Genomic DNA, 23,718 nt, shown 5'->3' on the forward strand with positions numbered 1-23,718 from the left:
CACGGAAGCAAAGGGATAAAAACGAAAGTCGTATTCGTCAGTCCCAACGAACCAATAGTGGTGAGTCGCTTCAATGAAGTAACATGAAATTTTGCGAGCTCGTCGTCGTGCACTCTGACTCGAAGAAGTTTCCACAGAGCGTGATACTGATCCACAGATCACTTCCACGTGGGACGTGGCTCCAGCGGAAGTCCGGACAACGGCTATCGCTACCACACCAACGAAGCTCTTCGTGGACCATCTACTGGAGGATGAAGCGTTGCCCGGAGATCGCCGAACCGAAAGTTCATTATTGAAGGTCTGAATTCTCCAAACCTTTTCACTGAACGAAATTCTGACGAGGAAACACCAGGCTCATGATCAACACGGTAGGCCTGTCCCTTGGGAAACAGGCCCACTATCTGCCATCGCTAACAAAAAGCAGCTGGAAGCTCTAATATTGCTGTATTTTCCGATCGCAAGATAACGTCCATTTGTCATATTCTAGGTCACACGAGGTTTCGGGATTTTTTTAAAGGGCTAGTTGATACAACGCAGGCCCGAGTGAGTCACGATATTCGCCCTGCGGACAGTCAAATGAATGCAGGGCCTCTAAATATCTCAACGCATGTTGAGATAGACACCGCCAGTGCCGCTGCATACTGCTCCTGTGCGTTTCCAAATTGAACTGCGCTGTAAACTTCTTTATTAATTCAATCTAGCATACTTCGAATACGTGCACCCGATGTACCCTTTCTTACACTGGATTGATTTTGAGCAAAAAGCTCTCGATAGCCGATGCCGCCAACATTGTCAAGAAAGCGCGCTTTTCTCGGCTTTATATCATGCAGTGCTTGCACTTGGTTGCCAACGTCAAGAAAGAGCATGCTTTCATCCAGGTCAAGGGACATCCTGGAGGCTATTCGAAGTTGCATTTCATAGTTACTCTAGAATCATCGCTTCCAAGGAGACTTTAGGCCATGCTCAGGTAAGGAACCTTTCTTAAAACCTGACAGCGTGCTGACTCAACCGAAAATAGGCCGCGATTGCAATGGTCGTAGAATCCAGTCTGTCTATACGAATTCCGTGCTGACAAAAATCAGGCTATCTTCGCCCGCAACACTTCCTGCATTAACATTGAAAAATCGCTTACGACTCACGCAGCCAGGGTTGTGCAGACGCTCGGTCTTAATCGAGCTATCCACGATGGCGAGAATATTGATTTGTGCCAGCGAATATACTGGGTGGTCTATATATTGGAAAAAACGCAGTCGTTCATTTGCGATAGGGACTCTGTAGGTCATTGCGCCTTCTCCGAGACGTCAATTCGAACGACTGATGGGGATAGGTCATCGTTGACTCGAATATTGGCACACCAGTCCCCAAAATCCCAGAGGCGATGTTTGGCGGCTTTGATTACTTCCGCGCAATGTGTCGGTTTAGCCGGCTGCTATCCAAAGCCCAGAGTGCCCTGTTCACGATAAGTGCCACATTGATATCGCCTAGTCTCTTAGTTCCCGCTATTGACGACTTTGAGCTTGAGCTTGAAAAATGGAAACAATCCATTCCCGAGCACTTCCGGCCCGGGTCTAGCCTACATTCTGTTGGACTGGGAATCCTATCAGCGGAGACAAAGCTGAAAATTAACTTCCAGTACTATAGCTCAGTTATTGCCCTGGCTCGATTAAAACTGAGTGTTTTGCCTGAGGAGTCAAGTCACAAAAGACAAGAAGCTGAACAAAGGCTTCTGCACACTTCTCGTGCGATCATTGATCTCACAAGATACATTGACTTGGAAGCCTACACCCCAGTCTCGTCAGTGTCTCCTCTCCCGATTGCCATTTCAAGTGATGAAAACATCTACTGATTTCTGGCAAGAACTCTTCTCACAGTTCCATTGTCCGCTATCTTTATACTATTCGATTTTGTAGTTCATCACCCCTCCCACGCGGAAACGAAGACGAATATTGCATTGCTAGGCGTGGCCGCCGGATATTTCTGCCGTCTTGAAGTCTCGTCGAATGGGCGCTTTCAAACCGCGCTTCTCTCGGATTTGACTCAAATCGCTCGTGATTACATAAAAGATATGAACGCCAATATTCCAGCAGCGACACTGGGATTTTCAAATACCTCATATACTCACAGTCATTCGCACCCAAGAGAAGAATTTGAAGGAAACCAGCAAGACCTTGTACGTCAAAGCCTACCTTTGGCAATTCAAGCACTAACTGCTACTGATTTATACAGTCAAAGAGTTCACATCCGTTATTCCAAGACCCAAAATCACAATTAGATGTAAACAATGAGCCCCCCCCCATCTTCTCAGTGGAGACTTTTGTGCCCCTTCCGTCGATGATGGCTTTTCGGAAGCTTTTGATTTGGCAGGTCTTTTTGCGGGCGACTTGTCAGGTCACATTGATCTCTTCGCAGCGCATGTATCTCAAGAAACTGACTTTATGGTCCGCCAATAATGTGACGATTTTCTTTGTATGCTGAGCGGGGTCTCTTCCTTTCGGGAGATGATTTACGACCTTCGCAATTGGGACCGGATATATGGACAGCGAGGCGAAAGAAAGACATCAAGCTGTACATGGTGATTACTCCCCGCATCTGCTTTTAAATCTTCAAGGGCGACTTTGGGGCATTCGGAGTGACAATAAGATGCTAGTCACTGGATCCTCGCTTCATCTTCGTCTTGCAAGGTACATGGATCATCTCGCTAGTATCTGCAACACACAGGATAACATTCCAATTGCTCTTAAGAGGATCAAAAAGCATATTCAAGCCGTTCGACCGCCGAAGGGTGTAGGCAACACTGAGGGCATACAGCCAAGCGTGGGTCAAAAAGCAACGTGATCTAGCTCCACTATCGACAATGATTGAGGCACCCTTTGTTTACAATCACTCGTAACTTTCCATCTCTTTCATTCAGGTTTAGTGAATGGAAGGCGCGATCGAATTACTACCTACGGCCTGAATTTACCAAGTACACATGAATACTATATGTTTTTAAATGTTGTGGAAGTCAAATAGAAATGAGTGCCGTATAGAGTGACAATTAAAACTAGGGGCTATACAATAAAACGAATAGAAGCTCGTGAACTAGACCCACCATGGATAGGAATCTTCTACCCATGCTGCAGTTAGATAGTCTGAATCCCGAGCTTGGTTCTATCGCATATTCATTCCACTACTATATTCATTCTCTCTCCGAGTATCCCTATCCTGTGCCTCCAGTAGGCAAGATGTCATACTTCTTGAGATACTTTTAAAGCATCAAGAAGACACCGGCAGTTATTGCGAATGCAAGGACCTGGAAGCAGAAAAACTTTTCGCAGGCACGTGGCTGTGAAGCCTGTGTGAGTCTATTCAAATGGACTGCTTAGACCATTCCCCCCTCGACCTAATTTTCTTCCCGTAGATGTAGAACAAATATGGAATGGGAATGAGAGCGACAGATATGAAGCCCAATACGCTCGAGGCCCAAGGAACACCGAGGTTGTGAAACATGGCATTGGTGAAGAGCGGAAAGCAGCCCGCGAAGATTGAGCGCAAAAAAGTGTTTGCCGCCACAGCACTTGCGGCCGTGGTCTGGAACGTATCGATGAGATAATTCAACGATGACTGGAGGACCGTGAAGAAACCAAAGCCCATCATCACGGCACCAATGTTGGGGGCGATCCAAGGAATGTGCGCCGGGCTTGTCCAACCAAAGACAAACAACCCTGCTGCAAAGAAGACGGACCCAATCATCATCGGTGGTAAACGAGCTTCCGGAACAGGTCGGTTGTTATTAGCTTTCACTCGTTTGAGGTAGAATACTTGGTTGCTTATATTGACACAAGCACCGAAGAGTATCCCAATCAAATAAGCCAAAAATGGTAGAGCGCCCACAACCTCGTTCCATCCCCTGCCCTCTTGAAATACAATAGGGAACGCGGCTAGACTAAGATAGAGGATCCCGTAGACAAATGAGGCATAGAGGGCGATCAGAAAGCATATCGGGGTTGCAAGGAGCTGAAAAGGCCGTACAAGATACTTCTTCCCAAACTCCTTCCACGAAACATCCCATTCCTCATGACGAGCATGAAGAGCCCAGTTGCCAGTCATCAAACGCAACCGACGTGCCTTGCGGACCAAGAGAACAGGGGGGTAGCTCTCGTCGAGAAATATCACGTCTAAGATGAGGAAGGTAAGCATCATGATGCCTGTCAGGTATTCGGTCCAGCGCCAGCCAAGATAACTTTGTGAAATTGCACCGCCTACGATGGGACCCAAGACAGGACCACCAAAAACTGCCATGGCATATCCTACAATAGCCACACCACGCTGTTCTGGCGTCCAGATGTCACCAAGGACCCCACCAGTATTTGTGACAGGGGCAGATCCAAAGAAGCCGGCGAAGAAGCGGGTTATCATGATGGTCTGCAGATCTTTGGCAATTGCCGTCCCGAATGAAAGTATCGCCGCCACAAAATAAGGTGCAAGAACAGCTGGCTTGCGTCCGTAAACCTCCGAGAGCGGCGCCCAAAGTAGTGGCCCTACCCCGAGTCCGAATAGCAACAAAGAAGTGCCAAGTGTGGAGACTTCATTTGACACGTGAAATTCTTCATTGATCTCCGTCTGGCCCGTTGAATAGCTAGTTTGATTTTGTCAGAGCTGAGCACCTCGAAGTAAGCCAGAAGAAATCCTCACATTGAGCTCGCCCATGGAGCACCTGAAGTCAAATCAAGCATTAGCGATGTTTCAAGCGATGCGTTGGCGTCAAAATTCCATACCCATTGTAGTGAGACCATAGAGGATTGTGGTCATGACTTTTTTCTTCATGCACCAATTCATCGGATTGTATGGGTCGTCAGGACCATCGAAATCCACCAACATCTCAGTGCTTGTCTTCGTGTGCGAAAATGTATGTGTAAAGGGGCGGCTTGGTTCTCGACTACGAATGCGAGATGTGACCCGGTTCGTTCTTTGGTCGACACCAGAACGCTCTGAGCCAGACGTCTTCTCTCTTTGCAGCTCTGCATTGTGATCAGGGGACGTTTGATGGCTCTCAACAGATTTATCTCCAGTACTAACAGTGCGGGAGAAAGACAAATCCAATCCATCCGTCGTCATTGTGGTTTGGAGAGAAGACAGTAAAGTAGCGTAATCAGTTGAATCGCATAGATCATTTGACGTCCTATTATAGTTCTAACCACGAAGCCGGTCTACCCGGGCCATTGAGCACGTTCCAGGGTTTTCTATTATTGATTTGCAACAGTCCAATTTTATTTTTCTCTCCAAGAAAAGTTCAAACATAGAAAAACCTCAATGCCGCTTTTCAAAGTCTATAGGCGGTCGGGGTGGGTGGGGTTGGAAAGCATATTCAGATCCCGAAACTCCGTCGCCCGTATTTCGGGGAGTAGGGCACTGCCTTTTTGGTACCATAAGATCGTACCAAAGATATCATTTGAGACACATGCGGAAAATATTTCAGCTGCGAATAGAGTATTGACTGAGGTCCAGGAGCTTTCTTCGCGACTACTCCGATGATGATCTCAAGGACTTGAGTCTCGTCCTCGGATCTCTTTCTTGGTACGAATGCCTCTGTACGGAGTGTCGGTCGCCTTTCTCCACAGCGTTTGATCTCCGAAAGTCCGAAATTCGTCTTCATTCGAACCAAACCGGGAAAGTCCGAAGATGCGAATGCCCGTAGAGTTCTCCCCGTCAAGAAGATCCATCCAATCGGCGATATTTCAACGCTTTGTTAAATTCACAAATGCCTGGATTATCTCGTTCTTCATTCTTTCGCGAAATTCACACGATACCATTTTGCTGCTCAGGACATACAAGATTTCCGTCATCCATTCATACTTGTCACCGTACTTGATCACCCGCAACCATGACACGTCACATTTTGCTTCAGAATGCCACCATTTTGATACCCTCTGGAGAAAAGAATGATCAAGTATTGCCTTTGCGAGGACACTCGCTACTAATCTCAGATACCAAAATCTCCCAAATTGCACCGCGTATAGTCCCGCCTACCGGTGCTCAGCTCATTGACTGCACGGGCAAGATAGTGTCACCTGGATTCATCGATAGTCATCATCATGTATGGCAGACGCAGCTGAAAGGTCGTCACGCTAATCATGCACTCCTTGAATATCTACCCAATGGTGTGTCTTGGAGCAATTTTCGAGCTGTGGTTGAAGCTTCCCCCGTTCTGATTCAATTAGGTAATCTGCAGCATGCCAATTATACCCCAGATGACGTATTCTGGGGTGAACTTGCCGGCTGTCTTGAAGCTTTGGATTCAGGTACTACGACCATTGTTGATCATGCCCATATGAATGATTCACCCGCCCATAGTGAGTATTGTTTTGCGTATAGAAAGGGCGTGATAAACTAATGATGATATAGCTTCAAATGGTATCGAAGCAGCGATAGCTTCGGGTATCCGTTCGGTTTTTTGTTACACACCCACCCTGAGAGTCAAGAGCTGGAAGCCAGATATTGTTACCTCTGGTAATTTGCTAGACGAATGGGTCCTCGACGAACTGAGAAGACTTGGCTCCATGGCACCTTTTGGTGACGGGCGGGTTCAGCTGGGACTGGCATTCGATGGTTTCAGGCTCCCCAAAGAAGACATTTGCTCCCTCTACGGAAAGGCGCGCGAAATAGGCGTCAAGCTGATTACCTCGCATTACGTACGGAATGCTTTCAGTGAGTATCTTGAAATTTTGTTACGGTGCCAGATGAGTTTCATAGTAACACCCGAAAGATGACAAGTCGATTGTCGCTACACTAGATGACTATGGTCTCCTTGATGCCGATATTCTTTTATCACATGCTAGCAATCTTACTGAAGACGATGTTCAAAAGCTCATCGAGAAAAATGCATGGATCTCAACCACACCCGAGACAGAACTCCAAATGGGACACGGCGAACTCGTCTGTTTCAAACACGGCTGCTCGGATATTAGCTCTATGGGAGTCGATTGTCACAGCAATAATTCGAGCGACATGGTCTCACAGATGCGACTTGCCTTGCAGCACGAGCGGGCCCGTCGAAATACGTCAATCAAAACTCAAGGCTTGAATCCACGAAGATTGAATTTGCACGTGCAGGATGTTTTCCGATTAGCAACTATTCAAGGGGCGCGAGCCATCAATATGGCGGATAAGTTGGGATCCATTGAAGTCGGCAAGGCTGCAGACCTCATTATAATTGACGGAGAATCCCCAGGGATGATATGTGCTACTGAACAGGATCCTGTGGCAGCAATCGTTCTACACTCTTCAATTCGTGACATTGAGACTGTAATCGTTGATGGTATCATTCGCAAGCGTAATGGAAAGTTAAATTCGGTGAATGTGAGACCATCTCTACCAGGTGTCCAGATCTGTTGTCGCAACTTGGAATGGGAAGGTGTGGCCAAAGAACTGTTGTCTAGCCGTGCAAGGATTCAACAAGCAATCATTGAAGCCAATGCTCATGAACCCGAGCGGCTGACTGAGGCATATATCAGGCTAATGCGTCTCAATGCTGACAAGTATGCAAAGCAGTGATAATTTCAATTTCTTAGCTTTCATCGTTTATCAGTAGCTCAATTTGACGCTCGAGTCACGCTACTCAATTCTCACCCGATAATACTTACCTCACCCTACAAAATGGCTCGCCTAACAAGTCTCAAAGCCAGTGAACCACGCATGCTAAAGTAAGGGGGTACCCAATGACAGCTGGTGACCTTTGGAATAGGCTTTCCTATGGTTTCCATGAGAAATAGTAATTATCTCGTATTTCAACAATCAAGGGCCACATTGGATGGGCAAATCTGTATTCAATTTTCATGCAGGATTTAGACAACCGTGAAGCGCATACATTCTTGTAGGGCTATGTGTTTTTGGTCAATTCGTCAAAAATGCAAGTTTGGCATCGTTCTGAGTTAGGCAGGAAAGGTCATTTGAAACTTTGTTGGATGAGGTCCGTTATATCTTCATGGGAGAGAGTGACACGTCACAATCCGCGCTGGGTACGTGTAAGCTTCCGCTTAGTTATCCAGCGCACAAGCAATAGACTTTGCGACTCGAAGGCGATCATACGGACAACCCGAGCGAATGTCGCCTCCGAGATACGGGTCGCGGGTTCTCGGCATTTGGCAGTACGTTTGGGCTTACTCGGTATTTAGTCGGAACTATTGGCACACCGCGTGTAACGGCCCAGCTACCGACGTGGCGAAAAAATTACTTATTTTTATGCAGAATTCCAATTTGCTACGTCGATTGTCTGACATGATTGACTTGAAAACTGCCGAAACTCCGACACCGAGTCTGAGACGTCACGCCCGGGTATCGGCAGGAAAATCAAGACACGTGCTATAATACAACAGCCTTTCCCTCCTCCACTCAGAAGTTTCATCGATTACGAATTATTGGAAAAAATTGTGATGGCAGAAAAGGTACGCAGTATTTTGCGACATGCATTTTGGAAATGACATTTGACTTATCAGACCCTAGGCGATTATTATCGGCGGTGGCCCAGCAGGGCTTGCAGCTGCATTGCGTCTGAAACAATCAAACGGAATTGACTGCGTGGTTTACGAGATTCGTGATAAACCATCCACAATCGGTGGCGCAGTCAACATTCCTCCCAATGGAGTCAGGTTGTTCCACGAGCTTGGATTGTATGACGAGCTCAATGCCCGGGCTTCCTCAATTTCAAAGTTGACCCTTGGATCAGCACCTGAATCTCCTGATTTTCAGTACGCGGTCGGGGAGGAGTGCATGCATGCCACAGGGTTCGGCGTCTGGAGGGTGTTGAGATCAGATCTCATCAAGGTCCTTTATACTGCCGTACAACGCGAAAACATCAAAGTGGTTTTCGGGAAACGATTGACGAAAGTGGTTGAGATGCAAGATGCTGTTCAAATCGCCTTTGACGATGGCACAGAGGATTCGGCTGCAATGCTTCTTGGCTGCGACGGAATTCACTCCGCCGTTCGCAAGCTGCATATTGACCCTCAGGTGGAACCGATGTATTCTGGGGTGTCAAACATGTTCGCGATCCTACCATCAACGAGTCTTGTCGTGCCAGCACCTAGAGAGCCAAAGATGAGCATGACTTTTACTTCTGATGGCCTGTTCTCTGTCGTTCCCTGCACGGCGTCAGGCGAGCATTTATATTGGTTTTATTCCCGCAAAGTTGCAATTCCAGACGATGAAGGCAGTCGCGATGGTTGGGAGGCATACGGTCAAAAGGCTGTTCAGGACCTTAAGAGGGATATGTATGACGTGCTCAAGGACATCACCGGAGCATGGGGGGATGCGTTGAGAGGGTTAATCTCCGCGACTGAAACTGTCAAATTTTATCCGGTTTACAAGATGTCGCCATCCTGCCGCTGGTCAACGGGTCGTTGTCTTCTGCTCGGCGATGCTGCTCATGCCATGCAGCCGCATCTTGGTCAGGGGACATCCATGGCATTAGAAGACGTTTTCCTGCTCTCACGTCTTTTGGAGAGTCGACCTGCCAAGTTGGATGAAACATTTGCTCGGTATGAACAGATCAGACGACCTCGAGTTGAGAAAATATCTCAAGGCGCAACTCACACAGGAAATCTCCGGGGGAAGTTGGACCCCAAAATGTCTCAGACCCGCGAGGAGGTCCTCGCGGCGCAATGGCGCGATGGAGCCAGGATGAAAGATTATCTTTACAACATCCTCGATGTTAAGTTGTAGCCTGCAATAGCCATAGCGATCTATTCACCATTTCCTCTTGCTACCACCTTACGATACTCTCTTTCAGTCGGCCTTGGTCAACTTCGTGAAAAATATGAATGCTCACACTTGCCTGGCTAGGAGCACGGACTTCTGCCTAAACCGTGTGTTCAAGAATTAGACAACAACGACAGCTCGAGTTCCCTGAATACCTCGCCCGCTTGGCAATCTTTCCTCGCCTACTTGAAATGACTGTCTTTTAATTGGTCGTGTGTAGATACTGTAGACCATGTGCTCATGTCGCATTAGGGAGGGTGTGTATATTAAAAGACATGCTCTAAGTTATAACGTATTCGTCACCCCTTACCCCATCAAAACCCGGGCACTACACCAACCCTGCCAAGCCGGGCTAGAAAGGCTCATTCAAGGTGATCCGGAATACACCCGAATAGATTCTGGCACAGGTTTTCACTTGCATAGTTCAGCAATAGCTTGATTGGTCCCACTCTTCCCTTGCCAGACGCCGAAAGCCCGCGACCCACATATGCAGGCAAACCATCCCTCGGGTTTTTGGAATTGTAGCCATTGATGTCACTAGCTATTGTTCAACCGCTGAGTACCGAAATCTAGCTACTTGCATGCGCCGATATCCTGTGAAGTGAAATCAGCAGCCTATTGCCTGCCTCCTGGGAACTCATCAATATCGCAAATCTCAATTGGACTTCATCATGTCGATGACTTCAAAAACTTGGAAGGTCGGGATCGTGGGATGTGGCTCAAGCGCCAAAATATTTCAGATTCCGTTCATCCAGGCATTGCCAGAGTACAAACTTCATGCCATCGTCCAAAGATCACCGAAAGTGGGAAATGATGCAGCAAAAGAGCATATAGGTGTGAAAAATTTCCATGTCTAGATGACATACTGAAAGAACGTGCGGTAGACTTGGTTGCGATTTCGATGCCCAGTGAATCGCACTATTCATTGACCAAGTCGGAGTCTTCTGCACATAAACATGGTGTATCACCCTAACTGAGCTGCTCATTGAAGAGAGGATGCAACAGCGCTGTGCTGAAATGGGGTTTGATCATAGTTCTTTGCGAGAAACTATTTACCCTCGTAGCCGGTAGGGCTGATGAGCTTGTAGCTCTAGCTAAAGAACGGCAACAGGTCCTTGTGGTGTATCACAATAAGTGGCAGAGTCGATCTTCATCCTTTTCGCTTGACAAACATCAGATCTGCCAATTATATGAAAGATATGATCGCTGACGCAAAAAATACGGATTAAATCGACACTTGAATGCCGATTTCGTCACTTTAAGCCAATTACTGAATGTTGGCACACTAGAGTAGGTAACAGGCAATGAGACACACATTGAATTCCCTCACTCTAACCGCATGGACCTTACAGACACCGCCGAACAGATAAGTGCTATGTACAATTTGGGAACACACCTCCTAGACCAGGTGATTCACATATTTGACTTGCCCCGAATAGTCACCGGACGTCTTGGTATCCATGCGGAAGGTAGAGATATTTCCGAATCCAGCAATATCTTCACAGTGTTATTACACTATGATCATGACCTGCTCGTGACTAGTAAAGCTGGTATATTAAGGCCAAGGGATAACCCCGCATCGATTTATCGAGACAGGGGACAAAGGAAGCTTCAAAAAGGTGCCTCTGCCGCCTTGTTTATTCAAATCCAGACAAGACTCATTATATGATCGTTTTTTTTCGATGTCCAAAAAGAACACCTTATGGCTGGACTGTGTCCCACTGACATCAATTTTGGTAAAGAGCCAGTGGAAAGATACGGTCTGTGAATTTCCTAGCCAGTTTTTAAAGTACACAGGTGCTGATAAGACCAACAGAATGTCTCGCAAGCACGCAAACTGATGGGTCTATCGTCGAAGAGACTATCAAAACTGTTGAGCCACCCACTTGGCTGAATATTATCGGCAACTATCACGTGCCATGAGCGGACGGGGATGTGTTCCTGTGAGCGGCCCCAAGGCTCGCGATCTTATTCATATCATTGAACTGGCTGTGCTCAGCTCACGAGTTGGTAAAAGTGTGGAGTCTTAGATATGAATGCCTATGCAGTCGTTGATGTAGCATTTTTGAAGAGACTCTTCGCTAGGCATGAAAAAGAAAGTAAGACGGCAATGACCCAGTCAGCTGTACTTGCTCATATTCCAGCAGAACATTGGAAGGGAATTTCCAACCAAGGTAGCTTTGAATGCAGTCTCTTACCACATTACTTAGCCTACAGTGCTAGAGGTGTCACCTTGCTGGGGCAAAGTCCGAACAATAAAAGCGCTTCCTTCGGCGGCGGCGCATATCAAAGGGGTGTCTCCATTGTCGTCGGGAATTTTCATTTCATCCCTGGAAGCTTGAAGAGGTCTATAAACTACACCTTCGTGGCCTTCGGTGGCGGTTCGAGCAAGAGGGGTCACAACATGGAAGTTCGGAATTTTGACAGACGGCACTGCCCATTCGAGGAAGAGTTTGATGAGGGGGAGATAAGGCCGTATTGCCGTCGTCTTGGAGGCTTACAGACTTCTTGACGTCACTTTAAGGGGCGGCAAACTGCAAGCCAAAAGCATTCATTCTACACCCCCACGGGAGAATTCGATGGCCCAAAATTTGAAAATATAGGCTGGGCTGATCTACAGGCGGACCTATTTCAGCCCCCAAATCTGAAAATGACGCAGCTGGCCGTTCCATGGTAGCGAAAGCACGCTAATGTAGTACAAGATGCACCATGGGAATAGAAATTTCAATTGTATTGCTAAATTCTGCTGTTTCTGAAATTCTTGCTCTTTGACTCAACTCTCATCAGGGGCCTAGACATCTAATATTTTATTAGCGTACAATTAAGCCCGGTAAGCAGAGCAGGGTATACGCAACTGAGCATGCTACAAGTAACCCCATTGCGAGGATTCTTAGCGCGATCATAGTGGCAGATACAAGCAGTCTGGTTTGATAGCCATGAGAGAACCCTGCGGCTGGGCTTATACCTTCCAACTCATCCCAAAAAATTTGAGGCTTGCCGCAAAATGTTGATTGTACGATCGCCTAACTGACAAGCCCATGTCTTATCCCGGCAAGCGACATGGCCTCATTTTTGGTCACCTGCAGAAAAGCGCGAGGCTGTTGACCTTGTATTACGCAAGCACCATACGGGAGAATAGAGTAGCAACCTTATTGTCCACCAGCATAACTCTCTTAGCCATCTACAAGTGATTTCATCTTCTGATGTCTATCGAGGGACCTTGGAGATTGCGTTTTGGTGAAACCACTAAGGGATCACTATGGAATTTCCACCGTCTCCTTCAATTGCGAGCTAATTATAGCCAATTCAATGATCTGGATAATATCACGAGCCTCGGAACCGCTCACAGGGACAGGTTCCCTTCCGCTCAGGGCGCGTGCCAGTTTCCGATAATACTCAGCCCAAGTGGGTGGCTCAACAGTTGCGATGCTCTTTTCAATAGCAGACCCGCCGCTTTCCTTAGTCGCAAGAACTCCTGTTGCTATATTAACAAAAACCCATACCGGTTTCGGAAACCAACTCACCATATCTTTCCAAAGGCTCTTCACCAAACCCATTGTCTCTAGGACTCTTGCCGGCTAGTAGATGTTCCTTTTGAATGTCGAAATAAAACTTGGTATATGGTCAGTCTGTTCGGAATTCACAGAATTCAAGTGGCAGACACACTTTCTTAAAACCCCCTTTGTCTCCTGTGACCAAAAATCGAAGCGGTTTTTCTTTCGAACTTATTGTGCCAGCCTTAGCAGTAACAAGAAGACCATTATCGTAGTGCATTAACACCGTGAAAATATTGCTGCATTCGGATGAATCATTTCCCTTTAGTTCGGCACCAAGATGACCGGTGACCCTTTGAGGCAACCCAAATATGTGAATTGCCTGGTCCAGAAGATGCGTCCCAAGATCGTAAATGGCTTTGATCTGCGAGACGGTATTCATAGGATCTGCAGAATTTTGGACTGACCGTCTAGGGTCAGAAAACTCAAAGCATGTCTCATAATTAGTGACTAGTCCTAGTGTTCGGCTGACTAGCAATTGCTTCAGAGTAACAAAATCAGCATCCCAGCGACGATCTGATTGGAGATTGTGTTTGTCAGCAATTTGTTTAAATATAGGAAACAGGGGACATATTACGCACTATGAAATACCGAGAGAAGCCTATGCTGTTGATTGGCCAGAGCTATAAGCTCGTCAGCCTCATTTGCTGTCAGTGTGAAAGGTTTTTCGCAAAGAACTTTGTATCAACTTTGAATCAGCACTCCGCTTGAAAGCAACATGCTTTATACTCTCTCCGATAAATAGTTTACGTAGGGCAACAAACCATGTTTCTGTGCAAAAAGTGCCGACTTGGTCAACGAATAGTGCGACTCAACGGGGGTCGAAATCACAATCATGTCGACTGTGGTTTCTTTCAACATTTCATCTAGACATGGAAAACATTTCACATCGGGGTGTTCTTTTGCGGCGTCATTTCCCACTCGCGGGGTTCTTTGGACGATGGCGTGAAGGGTATACTCAGGTAGTGCCTGGATGAAGGGAATGTGAAATATTTTGGCGCTCGAGCCATATCCCACAATTCCGACCTTCCAATTCTTTGAAGCCATAGATGTGGCTAGGCTAGGTCGAAAAGTCGAAAAAAATGGATATTGATGGGGCTTGGAAGGGAATAGGCTTCTAGCTTTATTACCGCGGATTTGCGCACCTCTGGGATACGAAAAATATGATAATTACTGCAATCAAAACCATCATTTTAGGACAGAGGCAGCTCAGGTTCCACTATTCGGCATTTCGGAAATGCGAATTATGTGACTTCCATCCCATGGCTACGATTCCGAAGGCCCGAGAAAACGTCTCCGCTGCACGTGTGGTTCGCGGGTATCGGCATCTGGCAATGGGTGGGCCAATTAAGCTATTACTAAATTTTTAAAGCACGGTATATGGCGTGTATCGTCACAGGTACTACGTGGTCACGCTTTAATTCACTCTGCTGTAGGATTGTCACGGGCCATACCAATTGTCTGACATCATTGGATTGAGTAATCGCCGAAAGTCCGTTGCCAAAACTCCGTCACTGAAACTCCGTCACCGAATCTGAGACATCACCGGGTATTTTTCTGTGCGATATTGATGGGTCATTTGGTTAAGAAGACGATAGGTCATTATCATTGGCAGTGGCCCAGCAGGGCTTACAGCTGCATTACATCTAAAAAAAAATCAAACAGAATTGATTACATTGTTTACAAGATCCGGGAAAACCCATCGACAATAGACGGCGCTATCAATATTTCTCCCAACAGTATCAGATTACTCAACAAGCTTAGGCTTTATAACAAGCTTAACGTCCGGGCTTCCTCACCTTCCTTATTAACTCTCAAATCAATACCTAGATCTCCCACAATTCAATACAAGGTCAGAGAAGACTACAAGCAGACTACTAGATTCGGTGTTTAGCAAGTGTTAAGATCGGATCTTATTAAGGTCCTTTTCACTGCTGCCCAGCGCGAAAACGTCAACATTATATTTGGAAAAAGATGAATACAAGTGGTCGAGACACAAGAGACCGTCACAATCGCCTTGAACAATAGCGCGGAGAATTCAGCTGAAATTCTACTTAACTACAACAAAATTCACTCTGCTATTCACAAGCTACATATTAACCCCCGAGGTTAAACCGTGTATTCTGGGATGTCAGATATAAAGGTTCGCGATCCTACCATCAACAGCTTTCACCATACAGCCGCGTCTTGGCCAAGCAGCCTCTATAGCATTGGAGGATGTCTTTCTGCTCTCTCACGTCTTGGATATTCAATCTTCCACACTACTTGACATCTTTACCCGATTTAAGCAGATAAGACAGCCCCGAGTTGAAAGGATCCCCAACGGTACAGCTCAATCAGAGAACTCCGAGGAAAATGAGATCTTACTATATCTCAAACCTGCGAAGACACTCTTGCAGCTCAATAGCGTGATGGATCGAGAATGGAAGATTATATCTATAACACCCTTGAGGTGGAGCCGTGATCTGAACTGTTACAAGAGTCTCTTCGTCATTTTCTAAGACTATCATGCACTGGAGATATAAGAGATGATCTATCTCAGACTTTTACTATCGTAGACATATGCCCCTGTGGCTTTCACGCAAGGCTGTGCTGCGCAAATTACGAATTTCTAGAGTGTGATATGAATGAATTGGATGCTTTTATAGGGATCGGGATCGCGTTGGGATAAAAATCCGAGTCGCTTCTGAAAACAGCCTCCTCTCGTCTCTTTAAGACAAGTGTACCAAGATAAACAGGTGATAATTTCCAACAACCAAGTAATATAAGCCAAGATTGGCTTAAAAGCATATGCGAGCCTGGTTCCGCGGCATGGAGCACGGTACTTGTGAGTCGTTACAAGGTCACATCTCGCATTTCCTAAGGACGCATGTGCGTCATCAAGTCGAAGGAACACGTCATCCTACCTCTTTAGGTCCGTCAGATGGCCCGTATTAATTATATTGGAACTGGTATAATTGAGAGTTGCGAAGTTGCCCCCCCTCCCTTGGTCTTATTTTATCCCTTTGCGCGGCAACCAGTTCCACATTCCGATTGCCCGTTAGCCGAAACTAGCCCATCTCGCATGATAATTTTCAAGAATTGCCTTGTCAGCATGTAGGTTCTCCAGTCTATTAAACATTGTATGATTACCACATAGAATTTCAACCAAAACGACGCCTACAATGCTATCATTTCTTTACGGAAAAAAGGAGAAGAAAAGAGACCACCGAAGATGATCATTGGAGAAAAAGAAAATAGAAAAGTACAATACAATGCCGACTCCAAAGGTTTCAACCAAATCTTCGAGTACACAAAGGAAAGGGGCTTGCTTCCCTCGAGATCAGTCTTAGCCTTTATATCACTGGGAAACCACATGAAGTAGATTGGCTAGGATATAAGAGAATTCCTTCCCTCATATTGCGCAGAGCTCACAATTCAAGTTCATTACCGATAATCGCTGTCATCTCCCGAATCATCTTCATGGTGCATGCGCATGAATTTGTCGACAACCACCGCATCATGTGAGCCCCTCACCCTCCATTTCCGAGCCATGTCTTGGCCTTCTGCGCGTAGAGAAGTTGCTATCCCCTTTTGGGTACCGTCAGAGAAGGCCGCTTTAATGCTTCGCTTGATACCTTGCCCGGGGTATGCGACAAGGCCAATGGAAGCTGCAGAACACAAGGCGTCAGCGACAACGAAACCTTGGAAGAAAGGAAAGATTGAGCAATAGCAATGGAAATAAGGTCTTACAGTGACCCATATTAGCGAGTACGCCAAAGGTTCCCTTGAATAGCCCACCAGCAAAGCCTAAAGCGCCTCCGGCTCTGGCACCCTTGTAGGGCTGATAGAACGGATCAACGCAGCTTTCAGCCATACCAACAGCAAAGGTTTTGGCACCAGCTAACATACCAGATTTCCAGTCCGTGACCTTATCAATTTCATGAATATTGCCCCCATACAGACCCGGAAGCACACGAAACCCCTCCGCAGCGGCCAATGGTACATCGACCATGGTACCAGAGACAATCTTTCCCAGAAATTTTCCAGAGGCCTGAGCCGACGCTGAAGCCATCGCGCGAGCTTTGCCTTTCCCCTTTGGCTCTAACTTGTCGGCTTTTTCCAAATAAGGCATGGATCGAGCTTTCCGAAGAGACGAGGAACTTTCTCCGGTATTCGACAATGTAGGTGAAAGCAGCTGTGACGTGATTTTAGGTGAATGCATCGAGGATGGAGGGTCTCTGCTATCCCTCTTGTAAACCTCGTAGGGTTTGTAGATAATATCGCCTCCCGCTTTGAGCATTTCGAATGCCATCCCCAAGCCAGCTGATGAAACGCCTGTCACCGGGTCCCAGCGTTTATTCTCGATATGGATAGGGCACGCTTGATATCTTTTTTTAGAGAATGATTAACTTCAAATCTACCAAAAACAATCTTTGAACTTACACTTTCAGTTTCTTCGGGTCAAGCACGTGATTCTCAGCCAGGATCTCTGCAGCAACCTTGGATAGGAAGTATCGCCGTTTCCCTCTCTTGTATGTCCAAGATGCTGGAAATTGCGGCAAAAGCTCACATTCAGTAAGATGGGGGAGGTGTGTGTGGAAGGAGGCCACAGCGGCCTTCACTCCTTGGTCTTGCTGCATTTTATTTGCGATATCTTGTGCAGCGTGAGTTGCTTCTGGTGTTAGGCAATAACGAATTGCATCAACAAGGTTCGCTATATTTAGTTGTTTATGTGGTATGGGATTTGGGCCTGCTTGAGCTGCAGAAATCATATCTCCCCAGAAGGGTTGGCTAGAAATGAGTTAGAGGAGGGGAATAATGACACTCCAGCCAGATAACTCACTCGCCGAAGAAGGGCACAATGACGGTTGGCTTGCCATTTTGTAGGCCGCAGGCTGTTGTACCGGCACCGCCATGGTGTACAACCGCACTGACATGTTTAAACAGCCATTCATGTGGACAATCGTCCAAATACAGTATATGAGGCACGTCCGGCCCGCTCAGATTACTCCATCCCCGAGAGATAATAGCTCGAACACCAGTCTCCTCGATCGCTTGTAAAAGGATCTCCGTCATCCTTTCTGGATCTTGAATGACGATGCTACCAAATCCAATGTAGATCGGAGGAGGCCCGGAATTAAGGAATGCAACAACCTCAGAGTTAGGCTGGTAATCTGGAGGGTCACGGAAGAAAAAACCGCAAACATCTTATCCTTATATCAGTAATTGGGTTGGAACCAGATGGCAAGGGAGATAACCATACCTGCGTTCGCAGGCCAGTCATATGGCTTGGGAACAAGAACAGGAGACCAGCAATATGTGTACGGGATTTCTAGGGTTTTCAGGAGAAAGGAGCCATCAGATAGAGATATAGGCTCCAATCCCAATTCATGTTTGCGCCAATCGTTGATAACCCCCCCCCTAGACTAGAAAATAGAAAGTTGAAAAGGTCAATTATCTGCATGGTGTCACGGAGCAGAATCATTTGCAACTCACCCTTGCCAATATAGCCAATCGACCACTGAATAAGAGACCCGGTTAATCCAGTCATGATCAGGAGGGATATTATACAGATTTGCCAGAGGATGTGGAAAGGCTCGGGTTGCAGTCCATGGCATTGTGAACATTAAATGGAGTGGAATCCCGAGAGTCTGGGCGCAGTGAACATGTGCGAAGCTGGGAGGATTGGCGATGATTGCGTTTGCGACGAATGGCGCATTTGTAGCAGGGTCAGGCATCAGACATGAATGCCAGCATCCATGAAGAATTTCCGCCATCATCAGACGATTCCTTTGGATATCGCCCTTCCGCAGGCTGTTGATATTGGGAATGAGACCGGGATTCTTGACCATGTAAGCCATCAGATCGGCCGGTTCCCCGCCTATGGGGTAGAAATCCAGCCCAGCTTCAGTTACGAATTTCTCGAAAACATTATGCGTGGCGATTCGGACTCGATGACCAACTTGTTGTAGCTCCTTTCCCAATGCAAGAAAAGGCTGGACATCCCCGCGACTTCCCACGATTTGGATGACAATATTGAGACTAATTCTAGGTTGTACGACAACCAGGTCTTCATAATTTGGTGGTGGTCCTGATAGAGGCGTGCTTTGGAGGGGAGACGTCGGAATCAGCCTGGATAGAGTCCTGCAGAGTCGAGAGCTCGCATCGATCGAAATGCGACCATCATCTACACATATTGTTAGACTTTACCCCCCCCCCCCCAATGGACTAAATGAGAGCCTCTTACCGTTTACACGAATACCCTCCAGGTCTTGCGGTACCGCCTCATATGGTGGAGGCTGATCTTCAGGCCGCTCTGTTGCTATACCAGCTTCTTGGTGCTTCATATTCACGCATGCACGCATCGGAAGTTATTTAAAGGCAAAGCAGTTTTGAACAGTACAGCCATGAGCTATGACAGCCAACAAAAGAGGACCTTCGACTCTGTGGGTCGGAAGAACGCATCGATGGGTAGATGGAGATTTATCTTACGTAACGATCTCTCTTGATTTGTTTTGCATCCATGCAAGTTCACCGAACTAGTGCGGTGACTTCGTCTTGGTAGGAGCCCGTTCTGGCGAAATGAGTCAAGATACGCGTATAGATGAACTTTCTGGGACCCACTATAACCTCGGTCCAATAGGACAATTACCGAGCCTGCTCAGGGAAAATAGGTTAAGATACGGCGCTAAATACGCAGGTCTATCCATTCCATAACATTGTTAGCATATACAACCTTCTAAACATACGATCCCTGACCCTCCGTAATATTTATTAAGATCACAATACCATGCATGCACTATTGAAATTTGCACGCAATCCACTATAACATGTGGTATGTGCATACTCGTATAGTCATCAGAAGCATTTCGATCTCTTGTGGGGTTATACCCTTGAAAACATGGCCATGAGGATGGCATTATACGGACGGACCTTCACTGCCACTATAGCCGACTGCCTCACCCCAGGTTGTTTGATTGAACCAGCATGATATACGGGAACCTGCAGCTGTGGGAACAGCATCTAGATGAGCAGCGAGATCACCAACATGATAAGAGGAAAGGGGACTGAAATGCACCCTATACAAGTACGCAGGAGTGAAGGCTGTCAGTTGAGATGACCAATGGATGGCACATGACGACGGAGACACGTTAAGAACCGAAACTCGATTTCGCCGCTGAACATTGCCTTGAGGGGCCATGTCCAGGGCTGTGAGCCATGGTACAGTGAAACTTTCACCAAGGCGCTGGGACAACACACGGATGGGGTGGGTCAGTTGCTAGCCCACAAAGTGATTTAGACTACCACGAAATAAAGAAATGTATCGACCGGTGCAAATGGACTAATTGCGGCGACGCGTGCCCAAAAGAAAATTGCGCCGCCAAGCGCGATGCCAAAGGGCCCAACAATGTCGGCGACTCATGATAGATAGAACTGGCTGCGATGGCAAAGGGATGCATATGCCCTGCTGCCCTTCTTCGGTAATGCCCAGGTATGGGCAATACGCGCACAAGAAATTGCAAAAGCGAATATCACGCCAGTTATATCGAGATTAGTAGCCTGCACGATGGTTCGGCTGCAAAAAGAACTCGCAGTATCAAGCGGCCTGCTGCATTGTGAAATCCAAGTGCATAAAGCCCCGGAATACCTGTGAGTGGACTGGGAGCGTTCCTGACTCACGTCAGCTAGCCAGGGTGCAGTAAGATTTATTGCAACTACTCAAAGTAGCTCTACTAGCCTAGCAAATAAATTACATGGAACAGATCCGCTGCTACCGGCAGTTACTCAGACTTAACTTGGTGAGTGAAGTGCTGTACACTTCCTCCCTCAATCTCACGAACGAAGTCCTTGACCTTGGCACAGTTCTGGCTCACTAATCCACCCTGACACGCCCAGTCCTTGCTCAAGACTAGCCTTCCAGTTGTTCCCGCCGGAGCATCGATGATAACCGTGACAACACTGCTCTTCGCCGTCCAGGCAATACTCAAAGGTCCATGGGGTGTGGGTACCGTGGCGTTGACTTCATCCAATTCAAATCCTGCGTAGGCCGGCTCCATGATCCACGATTTATATCCAAAACTAACCGGCCGAATACCAGCTACATAGTTGGTAAGTGCGTATGTCGCAGCTCCACCCCAAGGGTGGCTCAGAGAGGTAAACTGGCCATAGCCTGGCTGGGATTTCTGGTTCACATATTCCCAGGTAGCACCCGATTTGGTGGAGTCATTGCTGACCATTGCACCCCAGAGATTATTCAGCAAGAACGCGACAGGAGCTGCCTGCTTTTGCTGTAGCAGGGCTGAGAGAAGGAAACCGTTTGTATTGGGTGACAGTTTGGCGCTCGAATCTGATGAGACGACCAGACTCGAGTCACGATATCCCGGTCCCAGCTTAAGAGAAGGTAGTTTAGACAATGCACGGATAATCTGAGTGGTATTGGCTGATCCAGATGTGATGGCGAAGCCGAGAGCGGAAAGAGAGAAGTTCCCGGGTTGCGACTCTTGGATGGAGTAGACGCCATATTCCTCACTCCACAGGTTGGTATTGAGAGTTGCTTGGAGGTATTTAGCGATTCGAGCCCACTTCTTAGCCGATGAGGCATCTCCGATGGCTGAAGCAACAGAGGCCATGCCCTTGAATGCCTCGACAGAGGCGGCATTGACGGCTGAGCCACTAGTGGGGCCCAAGAAGGCATTGCCGAACAGCGAAAAGTCAATGAGTCCAGTAGAGTCGCTGCGATACTCTGCAAGCCAATTGACGGCAGCCTTCCACCCAGTCCAGTGTTCACGGGCGAATGCAGTGTCATTGGATTGCTCCATGTAAGAAGAAAAAGAGATCAGGGCGAGAATCTGGTAGTCCGGCAGCAGGTACGCGACACCGCTGACTGCAAATGTCTCCGATGCAATGTCTGGTAAATAGCCAAGGGATGGGGCCATGGGCAACTGGCCGGTGGAAAGCTGACCGCTCAAAAGCAGCTTGAAGGTACCAGTGATATGATCGCTGCGGTTGGTTGTGACTCCGATGATTCTGGTGGTATGCAGGAAGTCTCCAAGCCAGGCCAAACGATCGCGCTTAGCGCCATCCACGCAAGTTGGGAAATAGTTCTCATGCTGACCGTACTCAGGGAGAACAGCGGTGGCGTTCGTCATGGAGTTCTGGTAGATCAGATTACCAGAGGTATCACGGGCGGAGACTCCACGAATGTAGGCAGACTGATCTTGCCATGCGCCAAAGCCAAAAGCACCAGAGGTTGAGATTGATGATCCGCCAACGTAATAGCTAGACAAGCAGACATTGAATAGTTCTGTCTGATTCAAGCTGACAGATAAACGTCCGGAGCGAACACTAGTAGAGATTCGGTACCACACGTCTTCTTCTACATCGAATGGAACCTGAAATGAGGCCAATTTGTAGGATGTCAATGTGGTTTGGTTGACGAAGTTCACTCCATGGGCCAGGGTGACGGTGGATGGGGGGAAAAGTGTCTTGTTTGTGTTGACGTATGTCTTCTCTTCTGGGTAGTTGCCGGCCAAGTTGATGAGAACGCCTCCCGAAGAACGAATGCCAAAATTGTAGCCAACTGACCAGATAAAACCTCCTCGGGCAATCTTAGCATCGAATTCCATGTCGTATTCGGTGAAGTTGTAGGTTGAAGACGAGTAGTTGGGGACGCTGCTGGACACCTTGGATCCTTGGCGACTGACCTTTATGGTGGGCTTCTGTGACCCTGCGTCGAAGCATGCCAGTGAGACTGCACGAGCACCCAGATTCCAGATCTCATTGTACAGTTCGTTTGACGAGTGAAATGAGCCAGGAATATTGCCAATGTCCACCGCACCGACGGATGACTTAAAGAACACCAATCGGATTGTTATCGTGTTTTGGGTAAGCAAGCGAATGCTTTGCCAGCGCTGGCCTCCCTGCAAGAGCTCGGAACTGAACTTTCCAGGACTGGTGATGTTGAAGGTTTCCACGCGGAAGGAGTTGGCGAGACTGGCCACAAATAAGCTGGGACCGTCGCTGAAAGGCTCGGCTAATCCACTATGCTGTTCACTGTACTTGACCTCAATCTGTGTCGGGCCGTCGATATTGGTGATCTCAAAGGTAGGGAAACCGGCCACCTCAGCCCCATAGTCGAGGGTCGCGTAAGGTGAATCCGGTGTCAACGTGAACTCATGGTAGGGGGCGTTCGGCTTTTGAAGGCTCCGGCCCAAAGCAATATATTGAGCATTGAAATTGGGTCTAACTGGAGCATTAGTGTGATCATGGCACGCATGGGTATGTGGCGACTCAACTGGCTGTCAGCATTGACAGGGTACCCGCCCACCAATAGCAGGGCAAGGATAGAAGCTATCTTCATCTTTGAATGCTTGGAGAGCAGTGCTGATGAGAGTTAGACATTCCGAAGACTAACGAAGACTAAGTACTTGGGCATTCTCCCTTCATC

General features: G+C 47.3%; 9 protein-coding genes across 9 annotated transcripts; 5 read left to right on the top strand and 4 right to left on the bottom strand.

Moving 5' to 3' along the window:
* Window positions 1-576: 576 nt before the first annotated feature.
* On the top strand, window positions 577-2,475 carry N7533_003614 (fungal specific transcription factor domain-containing protein; the record flags this gene model as incomplete). The annotated part of the gene is made up of 8 exons (XM_057100264.1): window positions 577-649; window positions 702-726; window positions 931-967; window positions 1,019-1,033; window positions 1,083-1,274; window positions 1,328-1,794; window positions 1,858-2,170; window positions 2,227-2,475. The coding sequence occupies 8 exons, from the start codon at window positions 577-579 to the stop codon at window positions 2,473-2,475; spliced, it is 1,371 nt and encodes a 456-aa protein (XP_056962952.1).
* Window positions 2,476-3,348: 873 nt separating this feature from the next.
* On the bottom strand, window positions 3,349-5,097 carry N7533_003615 (MFS transporter; the record flags this gene model as incomplete). Its single annotated transcript, XM_057100265.1, has 3 exons — window positions 3,349-4,618; window positions 4,675-4,696; window positions 4,758-5,097. The coding sequence occupies 3 exons, from the start codon at window positions 5,095-5,097 to the stop codon at window positions 3,349-3,351; spliced, it is 1,632 nt and encodes a 543-aa protein (XP_056962953.1).
* A 766-nt stretch (window positions 5,098-5,863) lies between these two features.
* N7533_003616 (uncharacterized protein) lies at window positions 5,864-7,533 on the top strand (the record flags this gene model as incomplete). Its single annotated transcript, XM_057100266.1, has 4 exons — window positions 5,864-6,140; window positions 6,201-6,332; window positions 6,385-6,687; window positions 6,746-7,533. 4 exons carry the CDS (start codon window positions 5,864-5,866, stop codon window positions 7,531-7,533), a joined length of 1,500 nt encoding a protein of 499 aa, XP_056962954.1.
* Window positions 7,534-8,411: 878 nt separating this feature from the next.
* On the top strand, window positions 8,412-9,699 carry N7533_003617 (FAD-dependent oxidoreductase; the record flags this gene model as incomplete). Its single annotated transcript, XM_057100267.1, has 2 exons — window positions 8,412-8,423; window positions 8,482-9,699. The coding sequence occupies 2 exons, from the start codon at window positions 8,412-8,414 to the stop codon at window positions 9,697-9,699; spliced, it is 1,230 nt and encodes a 409-aa protein (XP_056962955.1).
* A 707-nt stretch (window positions 9,700-10,406) lies between these two features.
* Window positions 10,407-10,945, top strand: N7533_003618 (Gfo/Idh/MocA family protein; the record flags this gene model as incomplete). The annotated part of the gene is made up of 3 exons (XM_057100268.1): window positions 10,407-10,569; window positions 10,593-10,696; window positions 10,727-10,945. The coding sequence occupies 3 exons, from the start codon at window positions 10,407-10,409 to the stop codon at window positions 10,943-10,945; spliced, it is 486 nt and encodes a 161-aa protein (XP_056962956.1).
* A 472-nt stretch (window positions 10,946-11,417) lies between these two features.
* Window positions 11,418-11,765, top strand: N7533_003619 (uncharacterized protein; the record flags this gene model as incomplete). The annotated part of the gene is made up of 2 exons (XM_057100269.1): window positions 11,418-11,499; window positions 11,614-11,765. The coding sequence occupies 2 exons, from the start codon at window positions 11,418-11,420 to the stop codon at window positions 11,763-11,765; spliced, it is 234 nt and encodes a 77-aa protein (XP_056962957.1).
* Window positions 11,766-12,992: 1,227 nt separating this feature from the next.
* Window positions 12,993-14,336, bottom strand: N7533_003620 (NAD binding Rossmann fold oxidoreductase; the record flags this gene model as incomplete). Its single annotated transcript, XM_057100270.1, has 5 exons — window positions 12,993-13,210; window positions 13,239-13,347; window positions 13,402-13,805; window positions 13,871-13,936; window positions 14,054-14,336. The coding sequence occupies 5 exons, from the start codon at window positions 14,334-14,336 to the stop codon at window positions 12,993-12,995; spliced, it is 1,080 nt and encodes a 359-aa protein (XP_056962958.1).
* A 2,379-nt stretch (window positions 14,337-16,715) lies between these two features.
* Window positions 16,716-19,636, bottom strand: N7533_003621 (glycosyltransferase; the record flags this gene model as incomplete). The annotated part of the gene is made up of 7 exons (XM_057100271.1): window positions 16,716-16,939; window positions 17,022-17,659; window positions 17,715-18,062; window positions 18,115-18,478; window positions 18,535-18,692; window positions 18,768-19,458; window positions 19,519-19,636. The coding sequence occupies 7 exons, from the start codon at window positions 19,634-19,636 to the stop codon at window positions 16,716-16,718; spliced, it is 2,541 nt and encodes an 846-aa protein (XP_056962959.1).
* Window positions 19,637-21,052: 1,416 nt separating this feature from the next.
* N7533_003622 (uncharacterized protein) lies at window positions 21,053-23,631 on the bottom strand (the record flags this gene model as incomplete). Its single annotated transcript, XM_057100272.1, has 2 exons — window positions 21,053-23,474; window positions 23,591-23,631. 2 exons carry the CDS (start codon window positions 23,629-23,631, stop codon window positions 21,053-21,055), a joined length of 2,463 nt encoding a protein of 820 aa, XP_056962960.1.
* Between the last annotated feature and the right edge of the window lie 87 nt (window positions 23,632-23,718).

This window comes from Penicillium manginii, assembly GCF_028828005.1.
Source record: "Penicillium manginii strain IBT 31320 chromosome Unknown utg000003l:1.0-959480.0:1.0-959601.0, whole genome shotgun sequence".
NCBI lineage: Eukaryota > Fungi > Ascomycota > Eurotiomycetes > Eurotiales > Aspergillaceae > Penicillium > Penicillium manginii.